Source organism: Salvia splendens, chromosome 4 (assembly GCF_004379255.2).
Source record: "Salvia splendens isolate huo1 chromosome 4, SspV2, whole genome shotgun sequence".
Taxonomy (NCBI): Eukaryota; Viridiplantae; Streptophyta; class Magnoliopsida; order Lamiales; family Lamiaceae; genus Salvia; species Salvia splendens.
Genome location: NC_056035.1, coordinates 1962532 through 1974442, shown reverse-complemented (window position 1 = coordinate 1974442; position 11911 = coordinate 1962532). Strand labels below are relative to the sequence as shown.

The 11911-nt window shown below is 37.1% G+C and overlaps 5 protein-coding genes across 7 annotated transcripts; 1 reads left to right on the top strand and 4 right to left on the bottom strand.

Annotated features, from left to right (window-relative positions):
- Nucleotides 1–895: 895 nt before the first annotated feature.
- LOC121799494 lies at nucleotides 896–3860 on the bottom strand. 3 transcript variants are annotated; one of them, XR_006050322.1, is made up of 6 exons: nucleotides 3713–3860; nucleotides 3565–3636; nucleotides 3253–3466; nucleotides 3104–3153; nucleotides 1276–1327; nucleotides 896–1061 (listed from the first exon to the last, which is right to left on the bottom strand). XR_006050322.1 is itself a non-coding variant. In XM_042198885.1 (6 exons), exons 2-6 carry the CDS (start codon nucleotides 3612–3614, stop codon nucleotides 988–990), a joined length of 414 nt encoding a protein of 137 aa, XP_042054819.1. In that variant the 5' UTR covers nucleotides 3615–3636; nucleotides 3713–3860; the 3' UTR covers nucleotides 896–987. The 3 variants fall into 3 exon arrangements, 1 of the variants encoding a protein (XP_042054819.1); XM_042198885.1 differs by having other exon boundaries at nucleotides 3104–3127; XR_006050323.1 differs by lacking the exon at nucleotides 3104–3153 and having other exon boundaries at nucleotides 896–1327.
- An 864-nt stretch (nucleotides 3861–4724) lies between these two features.
- Nucleotides 4725–5805, bottom strand: LOC121797833 (probable plastidic glucose transporter 2). Its single transcript, XM_042196577.1, has 4 exons — nucleotides 5712–5805; nucleotides 5474–5611; nucleotides 5101–5215; nucleotides 4725–4970 (listed from the first exon to the last, which is right to left on the bottom strand). The coding sequence occupies exons 2-4, from the start codon at nucleotides 5554–5556 to the stop codon at nucleotides 4875–4877; spliced, it is 294 nt and encodes a 97-aa protein (XP_042052511.1). The 5' UTR covers nucleotides 5557–5611; nucleotides 5712–5805; the 3' UTR covers nucleotides 4725–4874.
- A 1304-nt stretch (nucleotides 5806–7109) lies between these two features.
- LOC121797831 (30S ribosomal protein S17, chloroplastic-like) lies at nucleotides 7110–7714 on the bottom strand. The gene has a single exon (XM_042196574.1). The coding sequence runs from the start codon at nucleotides 7641–7643 to the stop codon at nucleotides 7191–7193; it is 453 nt and encodes a 150-aa protein (XP_042052508.1). The 5' UTR covers nucleotides 7644–7714; the 3' UTR covers nucleotides 7110–7190.
- An 854-nt stretch (nucleotides 7715–8568) lies between these two features.
- On the top strand, nucleotides 8569–9585 carry LOC121797832 (photosystem I reaction center subunit VI, chloroplastic-like). The gene is made up of 3 exons (XM_042196575.1): nucleotides 8569–8738; nucleotides 8838–8964; nucleotides 9272–9585. Exons 1-3 carry the CDS (start codon nucleotides 8614–8616, stop codon nucleotides 9449–9451), a joined length of 432 nt encoding a protein of 143 aa, XP_042052509.1. The 5' UTR covers nucleotides 8569–8613; the 3' UTR covers nucleotides 9452–9585.
- Nucleotides 9586–9618: 33 nt separating this feature from the next.
- LOC121797830 (rop guanine nucleotide exchange factor 12-like) lies at nucleotides 9619–11711 on the bottom strand. Its single transcript, XM_042196573.1, has 6 exons — nucleotides 11561–11711; nucleotides 11324–11478; nucleotides 10936–11010; nucleotides 10590–10856; nucleotides 10064–10384; nucleotides 9619–9891 (listed from the first exon to the last, which is right to left on the bottom strand). Exons 1-6 carry the CDS (start codon nucleotides 11673–11675, stop codon nucleotides 9631–9633), a joined length of 1194 nt encoding a protein of 397 aa, XP_042052507.1. The 5' UTR covers nucleotides 11676–11711; the 3' UTR covers nucleotides 9619–9630.
- Nucleotides 11712–11911: the final 200 nt, after the last annotated feature.

Sequence of the window (11911 nt, the reverse complement as noted above, 5' to 3'; positions counted from 1 at the left end):
TTTCGGTGGCAAGTGGAAATGATCTTGAATTCAATAATAAATCTGTTTAATTGCTATCTACAATTTTCGGCCTCTTATTTATAATCAATTCAATAATTTTAATTTGAAACGTTGATTTTTATATATGAGAAAAACTTTGGTGAAAGCGGCACCATTGCTAATACTAATCATGGTATTTATGACTTTAATGATGATATTTAGATATTAAATACAATGATGATTTGAATTTTTGTTACATCGTTTACTACGGGATGGCGCACACACAAGATTATATCTTTATATAATTTATTATTGTCATAATAAAAATGCATGGTGCGAACGACCTAATCGAGAGAGGACGTAGGGTTGGTGTGAGTTGGGCTTTTAATTTTTATGATTTTTTACAATTAATCTTGTCACCAAAAGAGAATAGAATTAATATTTACGACAGAAGCACAAAATGTTGCTAAGTTATCCAACTCTCAAAATAACATTTATATGGGGTTGTTCGATTTGTAAGATTTTATCCGAGATTAAATTTGTAATGTGTTTGGTTCATGAGATTCAATCCCACAACTCAATACTAGATGGGTAATCATAGAATAATTAGTCATAAGTAACCCATATGACTAAAATAATCTCACAATTCAATCCTAGATTATATCTTGGTATTATTTTTATCTTGAAAACCGAACACCACATATATATAGCTAGCTATAGGGATTTCAAAATAAACTATCAAGCTATCTCGTAGTAATAACAACTTAATCGAAGAGAAAAGCCCAAAGTCTTGCGCCATTTCTAGCAACTAAAATGAGAAAAGTTTGGGCTAAATGAACCGAATTTCAAAAGCCCGAAGTCTTGGCCCATTTCTAGCAACTTAATATAGTATGATTGTACTATTGCAAATTGCAGGTGCCAAAAAAATTATACAAATACAAATTCAACTACATTGAAAACAACCAAGCAAGAATACACTCCACGAGTTATGAGAATGAATATTAGAAATTATTTCGACATAGCTTGAGCCGGAGGAGGCTCATTCCCATACTGGTGTTGTTGCGCAACGATTCCATTCCATCCTGCATCACATTTCGTTACCTCTAATACCGTTATTCGAATATTTATCATTACATGCCACGTGTATATTAGTAACATCAAATTCCCACATCACCTATATTCAGGGGCGGACACACGTAGAAACTGGGTAGGGCTGAAGCCCTTACCCAATTTTTTTTTTTATATTTTCTACTTTCAAATTTTTAAAAATTTTAAAAAATTGTATTAAGCACTTACCAAATAATGTCACTGAAGAACAAATTATCTTGGAATGAATAACTGTGAGGGGCTGAAATTAAAGAAGGAAAAAATAAGCATCTGCAGAAGAAAAGCGTAAAAATGGTGTTTGAAGAGTAAGGAAGATGGAAGTATATTCGGGGAGATTCCATTTTTGTTCTAGAGAATTAATGGAATTCCATTTTAATGAAGGAGATTAGATTTATTCCGAATGGGGGAGTGACGCACAAGGGTTATGCGTCGTTATTATTGAACGACGCACAACCCTTATGCGTCGTTGGTTAACGACGCACAAGGATTATGCGTCGTTCAAAGACGCATAAGCATTATGCGTCTTACCCTAATGACGCATAACCCTTATGTGTTACACTGGTAAGCATTCCCGCCTGTCACCTGGGTGACCCGGGTTCGATCCCCGGCAATGGCGCATTTTTACTATTATTATTACTATTATTTATTAGAGTATAGTCACCGCTATTATAATAAGCATTATTTTATTTTCTAATAATAGTGGGTAGAACATTCATTAATCAATATTGCAGCAAGGACCAATAGTAGTATAAATTAATTTGTCAATGTACATGTATTCGTTTTGGGGGACCAATTAGATTGGGCATTTATTCTTAACTTCTTTAATTAATTCTTTTATAAGAGTAATATTTATTTGCCAAAAATAAATGTTTAGAATAACTCATTTTTATCAAATACTAATCACTTAAAAAAATGCGTCGTTGCCGGGGATTGAACCCGGGTCACCCGGGTGACAGGCTGGAATGCTTACCAGTGTGACGCATAAGGGTTATGCGTCATTAGGGTAAGACGCATAATGCTTATGCGTCTTTGAACGACGCATAACCCTTGTGCGTCGTTAACCAACGACGCATAAGGGTTGTGCGTCGTTCAATAATAACGACGCATAACCCTTATGCGTCACTCCCCTATTCGGAATAAATCTAATCTCCTTCATTAAAATGGAATTCCATTAGTTCTCTAGAACAAAAATAGAATTGTTCTAAGTATATTCACAAATAAATTAATTAATTAATAGTATAAAGGTAAAAGTCAGATGGACCCCACTTTATATTCATTGACTAGTTTGTAGAGTAACTTTTTAAAAAGAGAATGTACTCCTATTCTTTAAAAGTGCTATCACCTTTTCAAGTTGGCACACTTTTTTTGTTAAAATTTAAGTAAAATGGGTATAAAATTTAAAGTACATACGTCTTTAGAATTTTAAAAAATTAAAGCGAGAGAAACAGAAGAGTTTTTGAAGTTTACAGAGAGCGGCCGCAGTAAAAGAAACGGTGCAATTTTGAAAGGAGAGTTTGAGTCTTTGAAATTTTTGGAGAAATTAATATTCAAATTTTACACAAATTGTGAGTAGGGAGTGTGTTAAAGTTATTAATTATTAATTTTATATTCTATATCTTGTTTTTATAAGATTTTGATAGAATAGTTGCAAGCTAAAAAAATTATAACAATGGTTAGTTGCAAGCTAATATTCGTGATTGTCGTATAGAATACAGTTTATGTTAGTGAGTGTTGATAGTATCTTATGGAGTTATGGATATTGTACTTCAATCATTATTTTTTGGCTTGACCGTAGAAGATGGAACGCTTCTTTAAAAAAAAGCGTTGGGATGAAAACACATAGAATTCAGTTGCTACCACTTTAGATGTAAAGCCACAGCTGTTACATGTTTTTTTATTAGATATATTTTGGACTACTTCGTATTAAATATATATGCATTTTTACAATTTTTGCAATTTTTATATTATATAATTATATTTGACTGAAAAAAAATATATAGTGAAGTTCAGCCCTTACCGTCAATTTTTTCTGCGTCCACCCCTGTTTATATTAGATCATGAAGTTTCCTATAAAACGAAAGAAATACTCCCTCTGTCTCACTCAAAGCGAAAGGAAATATTTGGAATGAGGCGTTGGGAGAAAAATATGTAAGATGAAGTTATTACCAAGAGTCGGGTCGAGGCCTCTACTCTTGAGTTCCCTCTGACTCCTGGCAGAGGGCACAGCAAGGGCAGAAAATGTGTGAAACGACGTCGCTGTAAGGTGCCTCGACTAGCCCATATTAGTTCCTCAGCTTGGTTCTGTACTTGGATCCCATGACCCATTGGGAGCAAACAGCAGGCATCATCAACATGTATATGAAACTCCCCAATGGACAGGCTGCATCCATTCATTCATCATCACCAAATCAACTCATTTTCTTGCATTTTTTTCACTATAAATCTTTCCAAACTTAGTACTATGCATAAAGGGCTTACTCATTTCTCCTTCGTCCAAAACCTCGGCTATCTGTCCGAACGTCACACATGGTAATAACGCCGTCATCACAGCTGCCAAACATATTAAGCCATGTTAACACCACACAAGAATCAAATTATGAATATTTATTTTTTTGCAATTTATTACCTTGGGTTTGGTCGAGATGGCAGTCAAATAGTCCAGTGCTCCACGGCCTTTCAACGGGCTGAGGCTGTGCTGGCTGGTGGTTCTGAGCCCACGGCGACGCCCTTCACCGGGCTCTGGACTTCCCCAGCCGTCTCGATTCTTTCCATGATGTGCTAGTACTACTCTTTCTTGATTTGTACAATGGCATTTTCTTGATCATATATAAAGATGGCAAAAGTATTATAGTCAACTAGGGAATTTGGTTTGTGATAGATTTGAATATGTTACAACTTGCAAGGGCAAAGGGTCCCTTGATTTGGATGACATGTTTTGGGTCATCGTCTGCGGCTAATTATCCAATCACATTTTTTTTATTCTGTCTATTTTCTTTGCAGAAAGCTTACTTTTCACATTAATATCATTTTAAAAAATAATTTGTGATACATATAAGGAGAAAGTCAATGGGATATGAGCTTGCTTGCTTATCCATGTGAAATGAAAACAGCAAATCATGCTTTGATTTTGCACAATATTCTAAAATCATTTGTTTTTTCATGGAAACTCAACTGCAATTTCCGGATTCAAACATTGACTTTTAAGGGTAGACAACTGTTATTAGCAATTAAAAAGGATGAAACACATGCTTCAATGCAAATTATGCAATGACTTAGTACGAAGAAGAAGAAGAAGAATTTAAACCTTTTAACTACATGGTGTATATGATAAGTAAAGGTACAGATATATTGAGAAATCATTATTAGTCATCTTTTAAACAATCATATTATCTAAGAAGTCATTCACATAGTAGACATGCTGATTTAATACTACCATAATACCATTTTTCAAGTCTAAAAAAAAGAAACTAAAAATGATATTTATAACAAAATAAAGAATTAGTAATAATATAATATAATTTAACTTTAAGTTTCTTTTTCTTCTCCATCAATCTGAAATGGCTGAAACTCCGAAGTTCAATTTTTGCACCATGTTTGCTCCATTTCTTCTCCCTCCCAAACCCACCTCGCTCCTCTGTGGTCCAGACTCCAGTGCCCGCTGGGGCGGCGACTTGGCTTACGCTGGCTCCATCGCTGCTGCTAATCAACCGGAACGAGTGCCATTTCAATTTCTTGCAGCGACTTCCCTTTAGTTTCTATAACATTCTTTTTCCCAAAAACTGCAGCCATCAATCAAAAAAGGTGCCAAAGATTGTGTACAGAATTTGTGGCCCCAGCATTTGCAGCAGATTCAGAAACAATAATCCAACAAAAAAATTGATCACCTGTACATGCAGAGAAATATGCTCTAGTTATTTAGAGTCATCAACTTATACTTGTATGCATGGGAAAGAAATGTATCATCTTAGACAAAGGAAGAATGGAGGATAACATTAGTGTGTCAAGTCCATTTACCCAGTGTACAGACATGCACACAGCCATCGCCTTAGCCCTAATCCGGCTCGGTAGTATTTCTGATAGGAGCAGACCAGGGACAGGCCCAGCACCTAAAGAAAATGTCAAGACGAATCTGTACCAACGAAGAAAACAATTGTCAGACGACCACATGAGCTATTCATGTTTTAGTCCTTTATGTTTGTTTGATATTTGTGATTGATTTCGGATATAGATTGAGGAAGGGAATTTTTGGCCAATAGAAGAATAAAATTTATGTGTAGTTAAAAATGATGAGCTAACAATTTATCATACTCACAGCAGCATTCCACCAACAGATAGATATAGACATAATATCACTTGCAGCAATAACTTGTAAACCCATAGCAACTACCTGAAAAAGCCTTTGCAGCAATAACAGCATTCCATCAGTTCTATTATCTGATTTTGACAATTCTGCCATTGCAGATTTAACATGTGCTGCTCCAAAAAGCTTCTCGAGTTCCTATTCTGTTTGAGCAATTCTTCCTCTCTAAGACAATAAATAAAAAATATAACCAAGCAGAAGACAGACAGTGAACACAAGGCAAATGATTTTAGCAGTGACAAGCAAAAGGATGAAATCTAAACACCTTGTAAAGCCAGTGTGGAGACTCTGTAGAGAACTCCATCAAAAGAGCTAGCAAGGCAGCAGGAATAGTAGATACCCAAAAGCAAACTCTCCACCTGCAGGAACCATCATTAAATTAAATTCCTAAAAAATAGGCATGCTAGATATTTTCTCACACAACACGGTGGAATGTTATTGCAAGAAACAGAATGCATTTGGCTGCATCACAACCACTTGAGGTAACTAACTCATGCTGCCTTTTAAGCAGGAAACATTTCAAGGAATAAGGGGGGCGAGGGCATGTTACTAAACTATTACATTCTTAAGTCATGCCGGTTACCAGCTAGTGTCATTTTTAGCAGGAATCCCGATGAGTGAGAGAAGGGAGTGTAGTTTAGTTTAACGAAGAAAATTGAATATAAAGTTATATTTTTTCAATTTTTTTGCAATTATGTTATGATATTCAATTGAAATTAATATGTCAAAATCAAATACTAGGAATATGATATAACAAGGAAATCATGTTGTTTTATATGTATCGTCATGTTTTGATTAACCCTTAAATTAAAATGACATCATTTGATTGAAAACAGCATATTATAATCAATTTTTACTATAGCTTGACAATTGATAAAAAAAATATGAAAACGTATAATCATATACTCTTATTGTAGTTTTAAAAGTTATGGAATTGATTATAAATCAACTAAAATTTATGATTTCAATGACAACTATTAGTATAATTTTAAATATCTTTCTCAAATTTTCATTTTTTGGCCGTAAAAATTCTGGTTAGTTTTTTGAGTTTATGAATATTTTTATGGCTGGAAGAGACTCATAATTTTCGATTTATTATTAATTTAAGTTTTTCATCACAATGTATCACAATAGAGTATTATGGCCCATTAATACAACTGACTTTCTATATCAGGCCCAATAAACATGGAAATGTGAGGCCCATATTCCGATTTACTCATGAGTCAGAAACAGAGTAGTGAGTAATCTTTTTTAGTAAGTAGCAAGGTAGTGAGGAGATAGAGAGAGCGGCTTTGTAAAGATTAAGAAAGCTTAGAAACATCATTATATGCTTCTGTCTCCATTTTTCACAATCAATAATCAAGTACTACCACTAATTAGCAATTAACAAAAATTTCTAACAAGCATTTTCATCACAATAATCCCCAATCAGACCCCCAAAAAAACAGAGCAAGTAATCCATCACACACTCCCACGAAATCAAATCCAACACAATAATCACTAAAAACCCACACTTCCTAAAATCAAGAATTTGCAAACATAAGCATTATGTTGAAACAAAAATTTCTATTTAGCACTTTCATCACGAGAATCCCCAATCAACCCCCCAAAAAATTAAACCAAAATCAGCAAGCAATCCATCACACATTCCCACAAATTCATATATTCAACACAATAATCACTTAAAATTGAACTCCGTAATTCCCAGAATACCAATTACAAAAACAAACCCTTACAACAAAATTCAAACTTGCTTCAACTCCGACTCCAAAGGAATGCCGAGACCCTGCGGCGGCGCCGCCTCCTCGTCCGCCTTGGGCTTGGAGGAGGGGCGAGGGGGGACGGGGACGGCCCAGAAGGTCTTGTTCTTGCTGACGGGGCGGCCCTTCTCGAGCTGGACGACGTCGCCGACTTTGAACTGGTTTAATGGGTCGTGTGCCTGGTACTTCTTCTTCTTCCTCACGCGCCGCTTGTATTTGGGGTGTGGGGCCAGGCGCGTGACCTCCACGGCCACGGTTTTGTCGCTGGTGGCGCACACCACTCTGCCTTGCAGAGTTCTCATCGCCTTGATGACTGGGACGACGGAGGGGGCAGGAGGTGGAGCGATGGAGGCGGCGGCGGGCTTGAAGGGGGCGGTGGCGCCATGGAGGAAGGGATTGGTGAGGGAGAGGGATTTGAATTGGGATGTGAGAAGCATTGTTGATTGATTTTGGGGTTGGAATTTGGGATTTGATAACAGAAGGTGGTTTTTGTGTGGGAAAGGAGATGCAGACTAGATAAAGTCGCTTCTCAAAATCCAGCGATTTCACTTGCTGAAATATGCGACTCTTTCATTACTTGGACTATGTGTTTAGTCGTTTGAGATTAAATTAACTTTACATAATTTGAATTCAATTGAATCGGGATTAATTTTACTATATAGGGAATGATCAAGACTCATAAGCTAAAATTAATTTTTAATAATAATCTTGTCTAATCTACCAATCGAACACTAGATAAGTATGACAATAAAACATAAGTTACTATGAATTTTATTATAGGCCGAATTTATCATTTTATTCAATTATTTAATATGATTAACAATTAGCTTGAATTACAATTTTTTTTTTGAGATTATTTTGGGAGTGAATTGATTCAAGATTAATTTTATAAGGGAATGACCTAAAACTTGCAAGACAGGATTAATCTCAAGTATTAACTTAAAATTAAGTAATGAATGTTATCTATTTAACCAAATAATGTTAATAAGACTCAATCTTATTTATTTATCAATTCAAAACACTGTCAAGTGAATAAAATCAACGAGACTCGGCTAGTGAAACTAGTCACAACCAAATTGGACTTCAAATCCAATAAATTACATTTTTCTTATAGCGTATGTTCACTTTGAGTGACTAAATTGCTATATAAATTATTTCAAATTAATCATTTATTTATACTATACATAAATCCCAACCAATAATCAAATAAAATCATATTGACAAAGATAGGGTTATCCAAGTCGAACCCATGTGGCACCTCATAAGTGGATCCAAAATCTCTTGAAGGCAAACCATGTTCCCACGTGGCATAAAGGCATCCAATCAAGACAATAAAACACAATCAAATTGCCATATAAGAATCAAAGTAGTTTTTTCAGTTGCGTTCGTTTAAACCAAGAAAAAAAGATGGCTTCATTAGCACTTGCCGCCGGCCAGCCCACCGCCGTAAAGGGCCTCTCCGGCAGCTCCCTCGCCGGAACTAAACTCCAAGTCAAGCCATCTCGCCTCACCTTCAAGCCCACAAACTACAGGTAAAATGTAATCACTCACCACTTGAAAGTTTTCACTCATAAATGGTGGATTCTCTATTTGGAAAAGGTGGAAATCTTGAAACATAAAGTTGTTTGTAGGAGTGGTAGTGTGGTTGCAAAATATGGTGACAAGAGTGTCTACTTTGATTTGGAGGATATCGGCAACACCACCGGCCAATGGGACTTGTATGGATCAGATGCACCTTCACCGTACAACTCACTTCAGGTATGTGTGTTTAATTTCGTATAGGCCGAATTCCCGAAAAAATCATGAAATTTGATCACATTGTCCGCAACTTTAGAAATTGGGTGGAAAAAACCATAAAGCTTATCATTATTCGCAATTATTACACGATGAAATATTGAGGTCACTTACGTGTAATATATTGTTAATGCAGCACATATGTGTATCAAATTGTTGTTGTGGCTGATTGGTGTTAAGTGTGTAGCAAACTGATAAAGATCCTGCTATAAACTTCATGGTGTTTGTGATTAGGAAGTTTGTTCAAGAATCTCTCATTTTTTTTGTGCAGAGCAAGTTCTTTGAAACATTTGCTGCCCCTTTCACCAAGAGAGGTCTGCTTCTCAAGTTCTTGATATTGGGAGGTGGTTCCACCCTTGCCTATGTGAGCTCCCAAGCAACCGGAGACGTTCTTCCGATAGTCAAGGGCCCTCAACTTCCACCTAAGCTCGGCCCGCGTGGCAAAATCTAATCTTGTGGTATCTCAAAAATTCTTGAATAGTTTCATGTATGATTTCCACATCTTTGTATGTTACATCTTAAATCTACTTGTCACAATGTCAATCATCATCTTCATCAAATGTTGAGTTACTATTTTAGTATAAATCAAATGTTGAGTTACTATTTTAGTATAAATCAAATGTTGAGTTACTATTTCTTCGCCTCTGCATTCTCGTCGTTGGCTTTCTTCCCGTCCGCCTCGCCCTGCTGCTCCGTGTTCGTCTCCGCACCATCCACCAGCGTCTTCGGAACAGACTCCATGTCCTCCTTTATGGACTTCGTCTTCTCAATATTGGCCGAGCCCTTCGCCTGAGCGTCCGCGCTCATCACATCCTCGATTCTAGACAATACGGTGAACGCCAACGTCTCCAAGATCCTCGAGTAGCTCTCAAGAATCGCATACCCCACATCCTACAATAATCACACAACTCAATTTGAGAAAAACCCTAGTGATCTTAATTCAACAATCTTTTAGACAATGAAGCGTTGTTCAGTTGGTAAAACCCTAGTGATAATTCAGACACTTTCTTAGACAATGAAGCGCAGGTCAGCTGGTAAAACCCTAGTTGAGCCACTTTCTTACTCTGTTGGACTCGATTTTGCTGATGTCGAGATCGGATTGAGGGGTGCCGGGGAAGCGATGCTTGAGGATGAGTAGAACGGTTTCGGCTCTATCTTCGAGAAGCTCCCTCTTCTCCACGCTCACAGCAGATCCCCACGGGGCCTTGTTGTCTTTAGCATTCATCTTCCTCTTCCATATCACGACAGACGCCTCGATCTTGTTCTTGAGCTCGACGATCTTGTGCTCAGACGTTAAGTCCAACGACGACAGCAAGTTGTCCGGATCGAAGAAGTCCTCTTGGATCATCTTGTAGATTGAGTCTCCAAGACTCACTCTCCCATTCTATGATCAAACAAAAACATATATAAGTCTGGTGCAGTTGTAGCCGACAAAGCTGAAAAAGTCACAATCTCAAAATGACTTGAAATTCACAGATACTAATAAATTATGTTTAAGAAATTAGGGTTTTTTTTTTGCGATATTCTCATTCTCGTAGGGCGTTAAGATCATAGACGAATCAAGAATGAACGGGCCACCTCGTACGTACCTTAGGGAGAGCATCAATGTAGGCATCTGGGATTTCCATTTCGGTGAGGACTTGAGCATTGATGGCCATGGCTGCTTTGAGGACTTGATTCACTGAGTCCTTCTGATACTGCAGCCATTTTCTGTTGGCATCCGACAGCCCGTTGGGCGGCACCTTAGGCACGGGGATCCACCATTTGTCGTCGCTTCGTTGGACCTTTTCGCCCTTGTCGTCGTCCTTTGATCCGTAGTAGAACTCGTGTGGCTCCTTGAAATTGTCCAGACAATCCTGCCCATGCATCCATAGTGAGTCAAAACCCTAGTGAGAAAATGAGAAAAAAGGTGGAAATGATGGATGGGTTCTTAACAAGAAGCATCGTGTCGAGCTTCCGCAGCGCCGGAATGTTCGCCTGAAGGTCGTTCCTCTGCCTCGTTGCCATCACCTGCAAAATGAAGGATACACGTTACACCACGATTTCGAATTAAAAGAGAGATTTTAAGAAATGACCGATCTATTCGCTCTATCAATAACCGGGTCGGATCTGATGTATCATAGAACTATAATAAAATATAGGATCAACCAACATTTATCAAATTTGAAAAGAGATCATTAACTCTAATGTGTATGGGTAAATAAACAAATTTTGAAGAGCTTGAACTTCAGATGTTTGACCTCATGCATTGACCATTTCACCACTAAGCAAACACACGCACATTGATTATAAACTCTACTCGATTTCTAAAGAGAGAGATTACATCAAAGGTGGTTCCATCCTTGTTCTTTTGTTTGACAGCAACGAATTCAACGATGGAATCTGTGACGGAGAGTAGCCAGTCTATCTCCTTCTTCCACTTCACTTTTGTATCCGGCGCCATTGGCTCCAATTTCTTCATTTCTCCATATGCAGAAGCTGCATTTTCTCATAGTTTAATTAAAGAGATGATCACCAAGAAATTTTAAAGAAAATTTCCCTTTTGATTATTCAATTTGACCTGCTAAGTTTGTGATTGCATTCGACAATGCCAACGCGGATGAAACTCCTTTCCCCCTACCGGACATGTCCTCGCCGAGTAGCAGCTTGGCAAACTTCTCCTTCATCATATCCATATCTATGAACACCCATTAGTAAAGTAAGAGAGACATAGAGATTAAAAAATTAGTAAAATAAGAGAAAGAATGAGAAAAAATAAATAAAGTAAGAGTATCTATTTTCAGAAATAAGACTATTTTTTGTGGACATTCAAAATTGAAAAATATGACTATTTTTTGGGGACGAGATAGAGTATTATGCTTGCAATGTCGACTTTAGGTAACAAAAAAAATTTGAGGAAACGTAACCATAT